Source organism: Dermacentor silvarum, chromosome 9 (assembly GCF_013339745.2).
Source record: "Dermacentor silvarum isolate Dsil-2018 chromosome 9, BIME_Dsil_1.4, whole genome shotgun sequence".
Lineage (NCBI taxonomy): Eukaryota > Metazoa > Arthropoda > Arachnida > Ixodida > Ixodidae > Dermacentor > Dermacentor silvarum.
This window is the reverse complement of record NC_051162.1, coordinates 27,368,437-27,382,593: the sequence shown is the minus strand read 5'-3', so window position 1 is coordinate 27,382,593 and position 14,157 is coordinate 27,368,437. Positions and strand designations below refer to the sequence as shown.

The 14,157-nt window shown below is 49.9% G+C and overlaps 1 protein-coding gene across 4 annotated transcripts in view; it reads left to right on the top strand.

Moving 5' to 3' along the window:
• The window catches only part of LOC119465182 (acetylcholinesterase), a 181,098-nt gene that overhangs the window by 162,614 nt on the left and 4,327 nt on the right, over positions 1-14,157 (top strand). For all 4 annotated transcript variants that reach the window (XM_049655657.1, XM_037725983.2, XM_049655658.1 and 1 more), the window contains exons 2-3: positions 3,846-4,131; positions 7,796-9,018. In XM_049655657.1, the coding sequence (XP_049511614.1) occupies positions 3,865-4,131; positions 7,796-9,018 (1,490 nt within the window). In that variant the 5' untranslated portion in view covers positions 3,846-3,864. The remainder of the gene's footprint in view (positions 1-3,845; positions 4,132-7,795; positions 9,019-14,157) is intronic.

The window sequence follows — 14,157 nt, the reverse complement described above, 5'->3', positions numbered from 1 at the left end:
CACCGCCAGTCGCTTGCTTTGCACCATATCTCAGTCTGGTCTGCACTACACCTGAGGCGACAGTCGTGCAAGGCAGCAGCTAGAATCCGACACAATAACCAGTGGCACATTAGCATGGGTCCAAGTTTCAATGCAGTCAGCGCCCGAAATCTAGGGAGAAGAGTTAGAGAAAGCTTTACGTTGAATTATGAAGAACCCATACACTGTGGTAATAGATGGTATGCAAAACATTTTTGTAAGTAACGGGCTACTTTGCATGGTTTGGGGTTCAGTAAAGCGTTACCATATGAACCATCGGGTTCGTCATAAGAGTTGTGTAACACAAGCGTGTGTGTAACGACAATGCCGGATGTTGAGTTCTACGTAGGTATACGACAGGCACAAACTACAGAAAGACGGATTAAGACTTCATCTTTGCTAAGTCATGACTTGTGATATGATAGGTTAAATTTATTATTTATGTTCGGCAAAAACCATGATCTCAATATGTGGCACGCCGTAGCCGGGGACTGCACATAAATTTTGACCTCGTGGAGTTTTTTACCGTGCACCTAATTATAAGCAGACGAGCGTTTTTAACATCAAACTGCAGTGTACTCCGCCGCCACCGAAAGGCGGCCACCGCGTCCGGATCAAACACTAACCTTGACCTGCCACAGCCGCGGCGGGTGTCATATGATGTGTATCTATGGCTATCAGTGGCGTAGCCAAGCAGCAGGGGGGGGGGGGGGCTTCAGCCCCCCCCCCCCCCCCGGAAATTTCTCCCAACGGCGGCCTGTGCTCCCTTTTATCATGCGCACGTGCATCACGTGCGCCGATTTGCACTACGCGGAATGGTGATTTTTGTCCAGTTTATAACTGCACCTGACACTACATAACCATACTAATCAACGCCGAAATCATACGACAGACCTGAAAGGTTCTTGGAAACCACCGAGTGGCCGTGTGCAAACTTAGACCGCCTCCCCCCCCCCCCAAAAAAAAAAGCTGTCCTGGCTACGCGTCTGATGCCTTTGTCATGTGGTCGCATCGACATAATCCCATGGAAGTACACAATGACGCGGAATTCTCGCGGCGGTACCGCTTTTCCAAGTAAGCGGTCCACTGGCCCGAACAGACAGCGAACGCGGTCACCCCGCTGCGATTCTACGGCGCCGGAACCTTTCAGGTTGTCACCGTGGACCTCTTTAATGTTTCATTAAATATTTAATTATTAATTCGCTTTGGCGCTCGTTGGCCACACCTGATCCTTGTGCCAAAAAACCATATAATTCAGACAATCAATTATTCAATGTTTATTAATTTGATTAACTTAATTAATGCGTGAAACGAGCTCCAGGGGCACGGCGCGTTCTTCTTCGGGAAAGTTTTTATTTATTTCCATCATCCGCGCGCGTTGAAAACACACAATGCACACACACTCTCTACGCGCAGACACCGCATGTTTTCAGAAGAAAAAAAAAAGTGGGGACGGCGACACAAACCGCAGTGGCTGTGAGAACCAATGTGAACTTGTGGCGAGACGAGTTTGCATAAAGCGATAAACGCAAATCGTTCTTTGCATTTTACTCAGCAGAATGCACGTGCACGCACTGCAGCATTTATATTCGGAGCAATCTGCTGCAACAAAAAAATTACGATTGAAGCAATCGTACACGTACATTATTTCCGCACCCTCGACACCAGACGACATACTTGACCCGAAAAGTGTTACTTTTGAAAGTGATACTTAAGTGTCGTTCTTGAAGTGCTCTCCTAAAACTTTCCTAACCCTTGTACTTTTCCCGCACTTATTGACGCCCTACGTAAGTCCCGTTTGTGAATACAGGCCTATGTTAAAACGACGATGACTTTTGTACTCCTGCGATGAAACGATAAAATGTGTTCGACCTAGGCCTGCCATGAAGGCGATACATTGTCTCACGGCTTCTGCGTAGCGTTAGCTGATATGAGGAAACGAATGCAGACTGTGAACTGATCGGGAAGGTGCGGTTCCATTTACCACGGCCTCTATACGGCTTAGCTGTCACGACGAACGAATGCTAGTAACTGGCACGTGACGCACATGCCAAACGTCTCAAAGAGCTACTTGGCTTCGGGGTGATAACGGTATGCGTGCGACCGTGGCCTATTGGTTAGATCATTGCGCGGCTGTGCTGGAAGCCAAATGATTGCACCGTCGGACTTGCATTTCCTTTAATGGGACAGGCCGGGAACTAAGTGAGAAAGGAACGTACCTACCTACCGCAAAGCGCCTGGAATGAAGCAAAAACTACTTCGCTATGACGTAATACTGTAGGATAATGTGACGGCGGCTGTCATAGCGTGCCATCGATCCTACATTTATTCGGAAAGGCAAAGCGTCGAGCGAAGTGTTGGCCGCAACCAAGTCGGTCAAGAAAGCGTGTTCTATTCGCTGCTCGCGACTTGAACCTGAGGCAGACGCAAGACGCTGATTATGATGTCACATGGTAATAAAGCCACGTGGTGAAAATGACGATAAAACGGCTCCTCCCCCTTGTCGCAGTAACCGTGACAGGAGGATTGTTGAGTCAGAATAGTCTTACAACGATAAGTTGTGTGGTGACGTCCCCCGGAAGTTGCCGGGCCATCTCACAGTAGTGCCACCGATGAGGACAGCGCTTACTCGCATGTAATTAAAAGAAAATAAAGAAGTACTATATTCTATCGAAACGAAACAAAACGTGACTTAGAAAGTGTCAAAACTTTTGCTGCACCAAAACGGCCCAACTACTCAGAAATGCGTTCCATAAGATTTCGGTGACGTCAAGGTGACGTGTTGAAGCTGAGCTTCCACCGCCCCATCGAGCAAGTCAGGCGTTTCTCGTCTAGACTCTCGACTAGTATTGAACTTCTCCCTGCCAAATGAAAATCAATAGAGATTTGAAAATATATTTTAAATAAATGTCACAGTTTCGCCCTAAGGGCGAAGCAATGAATGCGATAGCAACACAGTAATGTCATACGAAGTAAGGTGAGCGGCTTTGGTATCAATATGAATTGTAGTGAACATGAGCTGATTAAGTAAGCAGGTGTGCTGCGGCGTAAGTAGACCGACATGAAGAAACACTCGATGACCACGAGAAGGCGCGTGTGAAACGGTGGTGTTGATGAGAAGCCCTTCCCGTGGGCAGCGCGTGCGAAGGGACACACCTGTAGCTCTGCATTGCCGATCCGGGCAGCATTGCATGTGTAGCGTGCGTTGGAAAATGTGGCCCGACTACTACTAACTGAATGAACAAGCGTGGTGTGAGCGCACACAAACAAACCTGAATAGATCACACTGAATGACTGCAGACAACGACTGTCAAAACGCTGGCAGCAAGCGCATAGGCCGCAGCGGGCGACGGTACGTGCGGTCTATCGCTTCAACGGAAACTGAGCGGTGAATGCACGGCGAATAAAGGTCAGAGCCGTGTGGAGATAAGAGACGGTGCGGGCGAGCGACGAGTGCGGTTTTTGGCTGAGTAGAAGTGCCCCCCCCCCCCCCCCCGCTCCCTCCGGCGCTGGCTTCCCGCTTCCTTGCTTGCGCGTGGGAGATTGAGTGCGTTCGCTCTCCGTGATAGCGCGCGTCCCCGCACGCTTCCGCACGGGCATACGGCGCGCGGCGAAGATTTTATCTATAGGGAACCTCACGGCGACGGCGACGCCGACGGCAGAAATTCGGTTGAAGTGTCCATATAATTTCTATCGCAATAAAACCAAACCTGACCAAGTGTCGCTCTCAGAGTCCATTCACACATAGGGTAGTCGAACCACCAATGTAACAAATGATCGCTCTGTTTATGTGCTTAATTCCTTTCACGAAAACTTTGAACGTGCAGGTAAGCTGAGTGAAGAGCAATGGCGTTCAAAGCAGGAATGTTGGAACTGCTTGTCCTCACGGCCCTTTTGAGTGCCATGGCTGAAGACATGCACGTCGAGAGGCAGACAACCGAAGGCCGTGTTCGTGGGAAGATTGTGCGCAGCCTTGGCAAGATTGTGGAAGAGTACCGCGATATTCCTTTCGCCGAGCCTCCCGTGGGAAAGCTCAGGTTCCGTCCTCCACAGCCCAAGGCACCATGGGAAGGAATGTTAGATGCAACTGCAGGAACAACAGCGTGCCCTCAGGTACGTATATAGATGACAGCCATGAAGTAGAAAAGGGTCAGGTTGGCTAATATTCATGAAGGCAGCCGCAAGCCGACAAACAGGCCAAGCTCATCATACAAGGTGTTTCAGTGAGCACAGCCAAATACTTTTAAAGGTTGCCTGTGGCAGATAGCACAATTCGAGTTCACAGGGTAGGCCCTATACCTCCCATGTATTTTGAACCTTATTTAAAGGGGCCCTGAACCGCTTTTTATCGAAGTGGAGAAAGACATTTGAAATGAAAATAAGCTACTTCAGAAATACTTTGCCGCAAAAAGTAATTCAATGCGTTCAGCAGAAGCGCAGTTATTGGCAATTAAACACGGCATACGCTGTGCTCCCGTTCCTTCGTCAATGCCTTGCGCTGCGAAGGCTACGGTGGAGTGGGGCGTGGCCACATCACTCCGCCTTCCAAATGTCGTCATCGCGCGCTGGTCAAATTTCACTTCGGATGTTAAGTAGACGCCACGACTTACGATTTTGAAGCCTACGACGCGCTAAACTTAAGCCGAACGCGGTTATCATTAAGGAGCAGCCGTGCGCTTAGCCAGTGGACTCGTGGCGGCACCCCGTGGCGGCCGCGATGTAGTCGACAGCAGCGACCAATAGCAGCCGCGTATGGGGATCCGCTTTATTACGAAATAAAGTGTCCTGAAGAGAGTGAGGAGCAGGCCTCGCTTTGAAAGCAGCGTGTTTGAAAGACACGTGACTTCGTGTTCCGCTTGCGATATCCACGCACCGCATACGACAGAAAATCTTGGCTGAGGTGTTCACAGCAGCGTATGCTACCCGCGGACTATGTAATTTCAGCAACCCGAGGGGTAGTTCACCTCCCTGTAAGACATATTTTCTCTGTACCTACTGCACGTAGCGCATTCAGGATTGTTTTCTTTTATTTCCGATTATGTCTTCTTCCAGTGCGACACGAATTAAGACTTTTCAAAGATTACAAGTGTCACAATTTTTTCACCCACATAGCAAGTTTTTGTGGTTTTTTCCGAAGAAATTTTCAAGAAAAATGAACTATTGAGTATAGGCGTACCATTATAGTTCATCAGCTGCGTATGGCTGTCATATTTATGCTGGCTAAAAATCTGCCTTCTGTCATTTCAAGTTTTTACAGCGTAAGCTGTTATGGGCTCATTACAATGCCGTCTCGGGTCGCGATCATGCCGCCGGCGGCGGCCGCGTAACCGCTATCACTGGAAACGCGAAAAAGTACCCGATTCTCGCCTGGATCGAAACCGCGCCTGCTGCGTGGGAGCCGGATACTCTACCACTGAGCCACGGAAGCGCTTGCTACCGGGCCGTGGAAAATACCCTAAAGCTAACGCAGGGTGAGACGACTCGAGCCTCCGCCAGTATGGTGGCGCCATCTGGGTAAGATGCCTGCAAACGAAGCGTCCGCAGGCGTAGATGGCGATATGCAATTCAGACGCGGTGCGCAATCAAAGCGCTCCCTAGCTGCCGAGCCGCCGCCAGTATGGTGGCGCCATCTAGTTAAGGTGCCAGCAAACGCGGCGCGCCCGACACGTAAGTTGTAGTTGTAAGGCTTCATCAGGCTCAGCAGACTGCTGTGGAGAGAGCATTACAAGCCGCAGCTCGCCGTCGACACCGGGTGGACGGTTTAGATCGTTCTCGTCAAAACCAGGCGAACAGACTGCCGCAAAGACCCTGTTGTGGATGGTGCACAAATTGGAGCTACTCTTGAGCCGCTCCACCAGCTTACGCGGCGACTGTGCCGCGCAGGCCAGTGACTTTTTTATAATAATGGGGCCAATTAAAAAAATTATTTCGTGATATTGAGGATCAGACAAAAAATGTCCAGTTCATTATTTTGAAAGTAGATTCACTGAACCATTCGCGTAATAGCCAATAACCATATGGTCATCGCAAGTCAGATTTTCGCTACTTTGTTTGTCTTCTTGTTTGCTTTGCTTGTTTTGTCAAGTCTTCTGCCTCTGTCTTGGAAAACACAGTCGGCGACTGTCCATCTCACTCGACCACATCAGTCATACGCCCTAGCAACATGCCAAATGCCTTCAGGACGTTAACTAGGGCCATGCAGCCTTCGTTGAACGTGAGCACAGCTTCAAAGGTGGCAGTTTTCAGCAATCTCAATTCTGAGGACCAAATTTTTCTGCGCACGCATCCGCAAGACATGATTATTGCATTCTAGGTTTGGCGTGTAAGCATTTATCTAAAGGTCTGGGTGAGCTACTTGTTGGAAAACTGGCTTTATGGCATGGAGGACCAGTGCAGGCTAGCAGTCTTTGTGCACGTGTCAGGTGAGCCCTGTTCTAAAGAACGATCTAAAGAAAGGGGGCGGGGGCGCGCGTCACTTGGGTTTGAAAACCTGACCCTTGCGGCACAATCAAAACGCAGAAAAACATGTGAGGTCACAGAATATTTTTAAGGAAATATCTGTTAAGAAAATATCTTAAAAATAGAAAAAACTAAAAATCGAATTTTTTATTTTCTTCACCATGTGTCGTAAAAAATCACTAATTCAGCTTTTAACGAATTACCTTATGGCTGATATTGCAATTTACAAATTAGAGCCGTGGAGTTCGCAAGGCGGATCAAGTGGGAACGAATGCTCAGGATCACACCAGTTTCGAAATAATAATTCCCAAACTTTGCGGAGAAATGCGAAGCTTTAATGCGGTTACACTAGAAATAATTAAGAGTGACGATCGAAGGAGAACAACTCGTCAACCCTTGATTTGCAGATGACTGTGTTCTTTTCAGCAATGTGAAAATGACTTGAAATAAGTTATTGAAAACCTTAGCCGAGAAGAGCACGAGAATGTGTGATTGTTACTCAGCCTCTAGAATAGTTGCAAGAGTAAATTTACCAGGCTGATTACGCAGAGGTGCCCTGGACAACGAGATAGATATTTAGCGAAGAATACTAATGAGTCAGAGCGCATACGGCAGGCATTAGGAAATCATGACTGCCACACTGCAATCATTGCATTCTACCGGCACTACGGAATGCGAAAGGAACTTTGGGGCTTGCAAAGAAGCTCGCGAAGTAGTCAACGACCGCGCACCCAGCGATGAAACCAAAAATGTTCGGCCTAGCATTAAGAGACAGGAAGACAGCGGTGTGGGTTAGAGAGCAAACGTTCAAAGCCGATATTCTACTTGACACTACGAAATGGAACTGGGCAAACCATATGCAATGCGTAGGGCAGATAACTGGTGGCGTATTAGGATTATAGAAAAGGTCCCTAGAGAAGGCAAGCACAATGATGTACGTCTGGTAATTAGGTGTTGTGACAAAATTGGGAAATTTCCAGGCACAACGTAGTGTCCACTGGGGCTAAACAGGGGTCATTGGAGATCTCTGGGAGAAGCCTTCATCTTAAAGTGAGCTTAAGTCGGCTGTTTGTGATCATGATCTTACTCCTTGCTTCATACCTGTAAACTGCTTGTAATCTGCCAATGCCCAAAGTGCAAATGACATCCGAGCAATGTTTTCGCGGAAGACATTCACAGTTATGCGTATAACGAAATTCGTATTGGTGCCCTCAAGTTTGATGAAGCGTGAGTGTCAGATAAATTTGGAAACTCACTCCAACCATTACACGATATATAGTTGACGCGTACCTGGGGTGCCTACATTTTTGATGTACAGGTCCACTTTCCCGGCATCGGCATGGAAGGCCTCAACGTCACGGAGGATTGCCTTCACCTCAACGTGTGGGTCCCCGAGCTCGCCAGGAACCCGGGTTCGAGTCGACCGGTCTTGGTGTGGATCCACGGAGGGGGCTTCACTCTCGGCAGCGCCAATCAGGCGAACTACAGCGGAGCCGTGTTGGCTGCGTTCGCCGACGTCGTTGTCGTCTCCATGAATTACCGCCTAAGCATCCTCGGCTTCCTCAACGGGAACTCTCCAGATGCGCCAGGGAACGTGGGTCTTCTAGACCAGGTCATGGCGCTAAAGTGGATCCAGCGTAACATCGAATTCTTCGGAGGCGACCCGCAACAAGTCACATTATTCGGCGAGAGCGCGGGATCTATGAGTGCGCACGCACACATCATGTCGCCGATGAGCGAGGGTCTCTTCAAGAGAGCACTCTTGATGAGTGGCACTATGTACAGTATCGACGTGTGGGACACGGTGCATGAGAGCATGGTCAAGGGTGACAAAGTGGCTGGCATCGTCGGCTGCTCGGAGGGGGGCACAATAAACCTCTCTTCAAATCCGGAGGACGTCATAAGTTGCCTTCGCAACAAGTCCGCAGAGGAGCTCGTTACCGCTTCTGCAGAGAGCGTGGTCCCCAAATTATTGCCTTTCTATCCAACCTATCACGACGTCTTCCTTCCAAGGAATCCAATAGAGGCAATGAAGCGAGGTTTTTTCGCACCTGTCGATGTCATGGCCGGAGTCACCTCCGACGAGGGGGCTTGCTTTCTCCTGCATCCACCTGTGCATGACCTCCTCGCCGAAGACATTGTTTCAGTGTCTTCAAAAGAAGTCGGTGATTCTCTTGAAGCCTATTTGTCACGTTTGTGGAAACAGGACACACCTGACATGCGACGAATGTACCTTGACCAAGTACCGCAAGGTGACAACAACGCTCTCAGGAGGCAGTACGTGGACTTCACGTCGGACAGGGTGTTCAACTGTCCCCTGCGGTTCTTCGCAGACACGCACAGCGAACGGGGAGGAAAAGTGTTCGCCTACGTCTTCGCTCACAAGTCGGCGACAGTGGCGCTGCCTCTCTGGATGGGGCAACCCCATGGCTCCGACATACCGTTCGTATTCGGTAACGTGTACGCAGCGGAGCCAGCTTCCGAAGACGGTCGCATGAGTGAGGCCCTCATGCGGATTATGACCACCTTCACTGAAAACGGGTTTGTCACATTTTCACACCTTCGGTTCACGAAGAACCAATCGCTGTGCCTGTAAAACTCGTCCAGAGGCATATAATGAAATCAAATAGAAGTGATGCGTTTTCACTTCCCGAAAGTGCATAGGATCTAGGCATTGAGAAACACCCTAATTCAGAATGCACTCCAAATTGTCTTAACCATTTTGTGTTTTTCAAGCTGCGCCTAAATCTAAGCACACAAACGTTTTTGCATTGCGAAAACTACCGGACTGCGGCTGACATGGCTGCGAATCAAAGCTGCGATATCGTTTTCCGACGATATAGTAAATCATTTTTGTTCCTGTATGTTCCTAAACGTTACGGCTAAGCTCTAATATTGCGAGTGGAACAAGTACCATAGATCAAGCCTGATCAGTAATTCGTTTTGTTTGTAGGACGCCGCCTTTTATATTTAATGCCGTGAATACACATGGGTGCACAGAAACATATAAATGACAAAACCATAGCCAATAATGCAACAACTATATTTATGTTCCTGACAGAGTGCAAGAGACTTACACAGCTATGTCCGACCTTTCTAATTTAGAAGGGCTCCATTATTTCGCTCACCCTCTTAGTTTTTTCTTTCCCGATGAACGTGCTGTTCTCAAACATGGGAGTGCATGTACGCTTGCTACACTGGCCTTCTAAATGACCTCCATACTGATGTTTGAGTTTAGTGACACAAACAAACAATTATTTGTTCGGCCACCAGTGTTTTCATTTTAAAGCACGTATAGTCAGTCAAGAAAGTACTTTTCGTTCAACCGTGGCGGGAGCCTCTCTGCTGCAGAGTGCTCTCGACTTCGTCACGGCTCCTCTGTTGGCGCTGTTCGCTGCGCTGTTTGGCACCTCCGGGCAGGTGCTTGGTTCCTGTACGGAAGAGAGCCTTTTAGTCACGTCATAAATAAACCACTGAAAAACAGGCTCAATAACAAGAAATGCTACGTCAGGGAGTGAAACTGAAGGAAACCAACATTTATCTGGAAAATGATTACCGTGTTGGCACGCTACGTAAAGGAAGGCTTCGTTGGGCAACGGCAAAACAATATAAAGAGAGCGGTAGAAAGGCAACTCTTGTTCACGACGAACTTCGTATTGACACTACGCTGTACTACTGGAATGATTTACTAACGGGCGTAGGGAAGTGTAACAAGGCTACAGCACTGATCAACGCAGCTCGTGCTTAGGGGAACACCAACTTCGTTTACTTATCTTATAGGCACGAATCATAGTTAACAAAATCGGCAAACTGTAAGCGTTTTGCTCACACGTGAGCCATAAATGCTCGTGATAACGGAGTCTTGGCTGCATTTCACCATTATCAAAAGTTAGATCGTGACGCCTGTCATCTTTACCGATGGGGTGGCGGTTCTCGTGGTGGCGTTGTCGCGTTCGTTGTAAATATGGCATTGAAATATCAGTTGCTAAGCGATTTGTTCCGTATGAGTGCTTGCTTTTGAAGTTCTCAGTTCTTGTCGTCTGATGTTTTTTCTCGGTGTAGTGTAACGATGAACAGATCGTGAACAATTTCAGCAACGCTGGATACACAAGATGGCTGCTCGAACCAGCCGTCCGCTCTCCTAGCTCAATCGTCTTCGTTGTCATGGACACAAGATGACACTGCTCCGTGACATCACGCCCCCGTCGGAAAGCCGCCGGCTCAGTTGTAGTGTTTATGGGGGCGAAGACCCGGGGAAATAGGGTTTCCGCCTAGAGACGTGTACGACATCAGTGGAAACAGGGGCAGACGATGAACGATAGCCGAGCGGGGAGACTTCGCAGTTGACGTCGCCGAGCTGGCGTAGGCTCTTGTAAGGCCCGGTGTAGCGCGGGAGAAGTTTCTCGGACAATTCGATGCGGCGGCTTGGTTTCCAAAGAAGAACTAGGGACCCTGGGGAGAAATGAAGGTCCCGGTGGCGGCTGTTGTACCTCGTCTTCTGTGCAACCTGTGAGGCGGTGAGCCGTGAGCGGACAATCTTGCGAGCTGTGTGAGCCCGTGCGAAGATGTTGCGGGCATACTCAGTTGGAATGTTGGTCGCGGGTGGAAGATGTGTGTCGAAGGGTAAAGTTGGGTGGCGGCCGAACAGCAGATAAAACGGTGAAAAGCCGGCGGTCTCGTGGCGGGACGAATTATAGGCAAATATTATGTAGGGTAACGAGTCGTCCCAGTCCCTGAGGTCCGGAGAAACGTACATGGATAGCATCTCCATCAACGTCCGGTTGAGCCGCTCAGTTAATCCATTTGTCTGGCGGTGATATGCGGTGGTTAGTTTGTGCACGGCAGAACAGGAACGAAGACGATCTTCGACAACGCTGTACAAAAATGTGCGGCCGCGTTCAGTGAGCAGCTGCCTCGGGGCGCCGCGGTGTAGTATGACGTCATACAGAAGGAATTCCGCAACATCCGTAGCGCAGCTTGTCGTCAATGCTCGCGTGATGGTGTAACGCCTCGTGTAGTCAGTGGCGACAGCAACCCACTTGTTGCCGGTTTTAGACATAGGAAAAGGTTCTAGGAGATCAATGCCGACGCGGAAGAATGGTTCGGAAGGGACATCAATGGGGTGTAGGCGTCCAGCGGGTAATACAGCAGGTCGTTTGTGGTGCTGACAGAGTGCACAGGCAGCAACGTAGCGGCGCACAGAGCGATATAGGCCCGGCCAGTAAAAGCGGCGCCGTACGCGGTCGTAGGTACGGGAGACACCGAGGTGGCCCGCGGTGGGCGCGTCATGTAGCTACGCAAGAACTTCTGCCTAAACATGTCGAGGTAGAACAAGCAAAGGTTCCGGCCCTTCAGGGCGAAAATTGTGGCGGTAGAGAACGCCGTCGCGGAAGACGAATGCGTTCATAGCGAGTTCAGGATGCGCAGAAGCTACCCGTTCGATGAGGAGCCGTAGAGAGTCATTACGGCATTGTTCATTGCGAATGTCATGCAAGTCTGAAATGGCTAGGACGCTAGGTCAAGACTGTCGACAGCTAGGTCTAGGACGCCGGCTAGGTCTAGACTGCCGACCGGCTGACGGGAGAGACAGTCGGCGTCCTTGTGTAAACGGCCAGATTTGTACAGAACAGTAAAAGTGTATTCTTTTAGCCGCTGCGCCCACCGACCCAGTCGGCCAGTCGGGTCTTTCAGCGATGAGAGCCAGCTGAGAGCATGGTGATCAGTTATAACAAAAAATGGGCGGCCAAATAAGTAAGGGCGGAATTTGGCCACTGCCCAAACCAACGCCAGGCACTCGCGTTCCGTTACAGAAAACTTCCTCTCTGTGGTAGAGAGAATGCGGCTTGTGTATGCAATGACGCGCTGTGCGTTGTTCTGCTGCTGAACGAGAACAGCTCCTATGCCATGGCCGCTGGCGTCTGTGTGAGGTTCAGTAGCAACGGAAAGGTCATAGTGAGCCAGCAATGGTGGAACCGTTAGCAAGCGGACGAGGGCGGCGAAGGCTTTGGCTTGCGCAGGTCCCCATGAGAAGGAAGCATCTTTCTTGACTAGGTCCGTAAGCGGGCGAGCGGTGTCGGCAAAGTTCTTGATGAAGCGGTGGAAATATGAGCATAGGCCAACAAAGTTTCTGATATCTGCTGTGGATGACGGTACGGGAAAGTTGTGGATGGCGCGAATCTTGTCGGGGTCGGGCTGACTTCCTGCTGCACTGACAAGGTGGCCGAGAACAGTAATCTGACGACATCCAAAGTGGCACTTCGACGAGTTGAGTTGCAGGCCGGCACGTCGGAATACACTAAGAATGGCCGACAGACGCGTAAGGTGACTAGCAAATGTGGGCGAAAAAACTATCACGTCGTCTAAATAACATAGACAAGTGGACGATTTATAGCCGCGAAGTAAACAGTTCATCATTCGCTAGAAGGTTGCCGGGGCATTGCAAAGGCCGAACGGTATAACCTTGAATTGATAAAGCCCATCCGGCGTTACAAAAGCGGTCTTTTCGCTGTCCATGGTATCTACAGCGATCTGCCAACAAGGTCTATGAACGAGAAGTACTGGGCCCCATGGAGACAGTCCAAGGCGTCATCAATACGTGGCAGCGGGTAGACGTCTTTGCGCGTGATCTTATTCAGATGTCGGTAATCGACGCAAAAGCGCCAGCAGCCATCCTTCTTCTTAACGAGGACAACTGGGGAAACCCACGGACTAGATAAATGTTGGATAACGCCTTTAGTCAGCATTTTGTACACCTCGTGCTGTATAACTGGACGTCCGGCATGTGACACGCGGTACGGCCGCCGGCGAATGGGATTGGCGTCTCCAGTATGTATACGGTGAGTGACCACTGCCGTCTGGCCTAAAGGACAACCATCAAAATCAAAAATGTCCCGATAAGCCTCCAAGACGCGGCGTATCTCAGTAGCCTGCGTAGGGAGGTCAGTTGCGATCATCTTGCTTAGTTCGTCCACTGCAGGGTTGGACTCATCGAACTCGCCTACGGAGGATGGTGGACCTTCTGTGTCCAATACGGAGATCTCGCAATCACCAATAGGCGAGATATCGGCCAGTGAGATGCCTCTCAGGAGCACCTGCGCGCAGTAGTTAAAGTTGAGGAGCGGGAGTGCGGTCCGGTTGTCTACAACAGTGAGTAGGGTGTGCGGCACGGCGACGTTCCTTTCAAGCATTACGTGAGCACGTGGACTCACGACATAGACGCCGTCAGGAACAGGTGAAAATGAGGTCAGACTAACGTACTGGGTGGATTGCGGTGGTAGGTAGATGTCCTCGAGTGAACATAAGCGCCGTTGGGTCTCTTGTGGGGTGTCGCAGCTCTGGGGCAGTTGAAGCTGAATCCCACCGGACGCGCAGTCAAAGAGAGCGGCATGAGATGATAAGAAGTCCAATCCTAATATAATATCGTGAGGGCACCGTTCCAAAACAGCAAACAAAACAGTGGTAAGGTGCCCTGCGATGCTGACGCGAGCACTGCACATTCCGAGCACAGTGGGCGTTGCTCCATCGGCGACGCGCAGGGTTCGTGATGCAGCAGGTGTGAGGACTTTATTCAGACGGCAGCGCAATCGGGCACTCATCGAAGAAAGTTGCGCACCAGTGTCGATCAACGCCGGAATGTTTATGCGATCGACTATAACATCAATGAGGTTTTGTCGGGTTGGT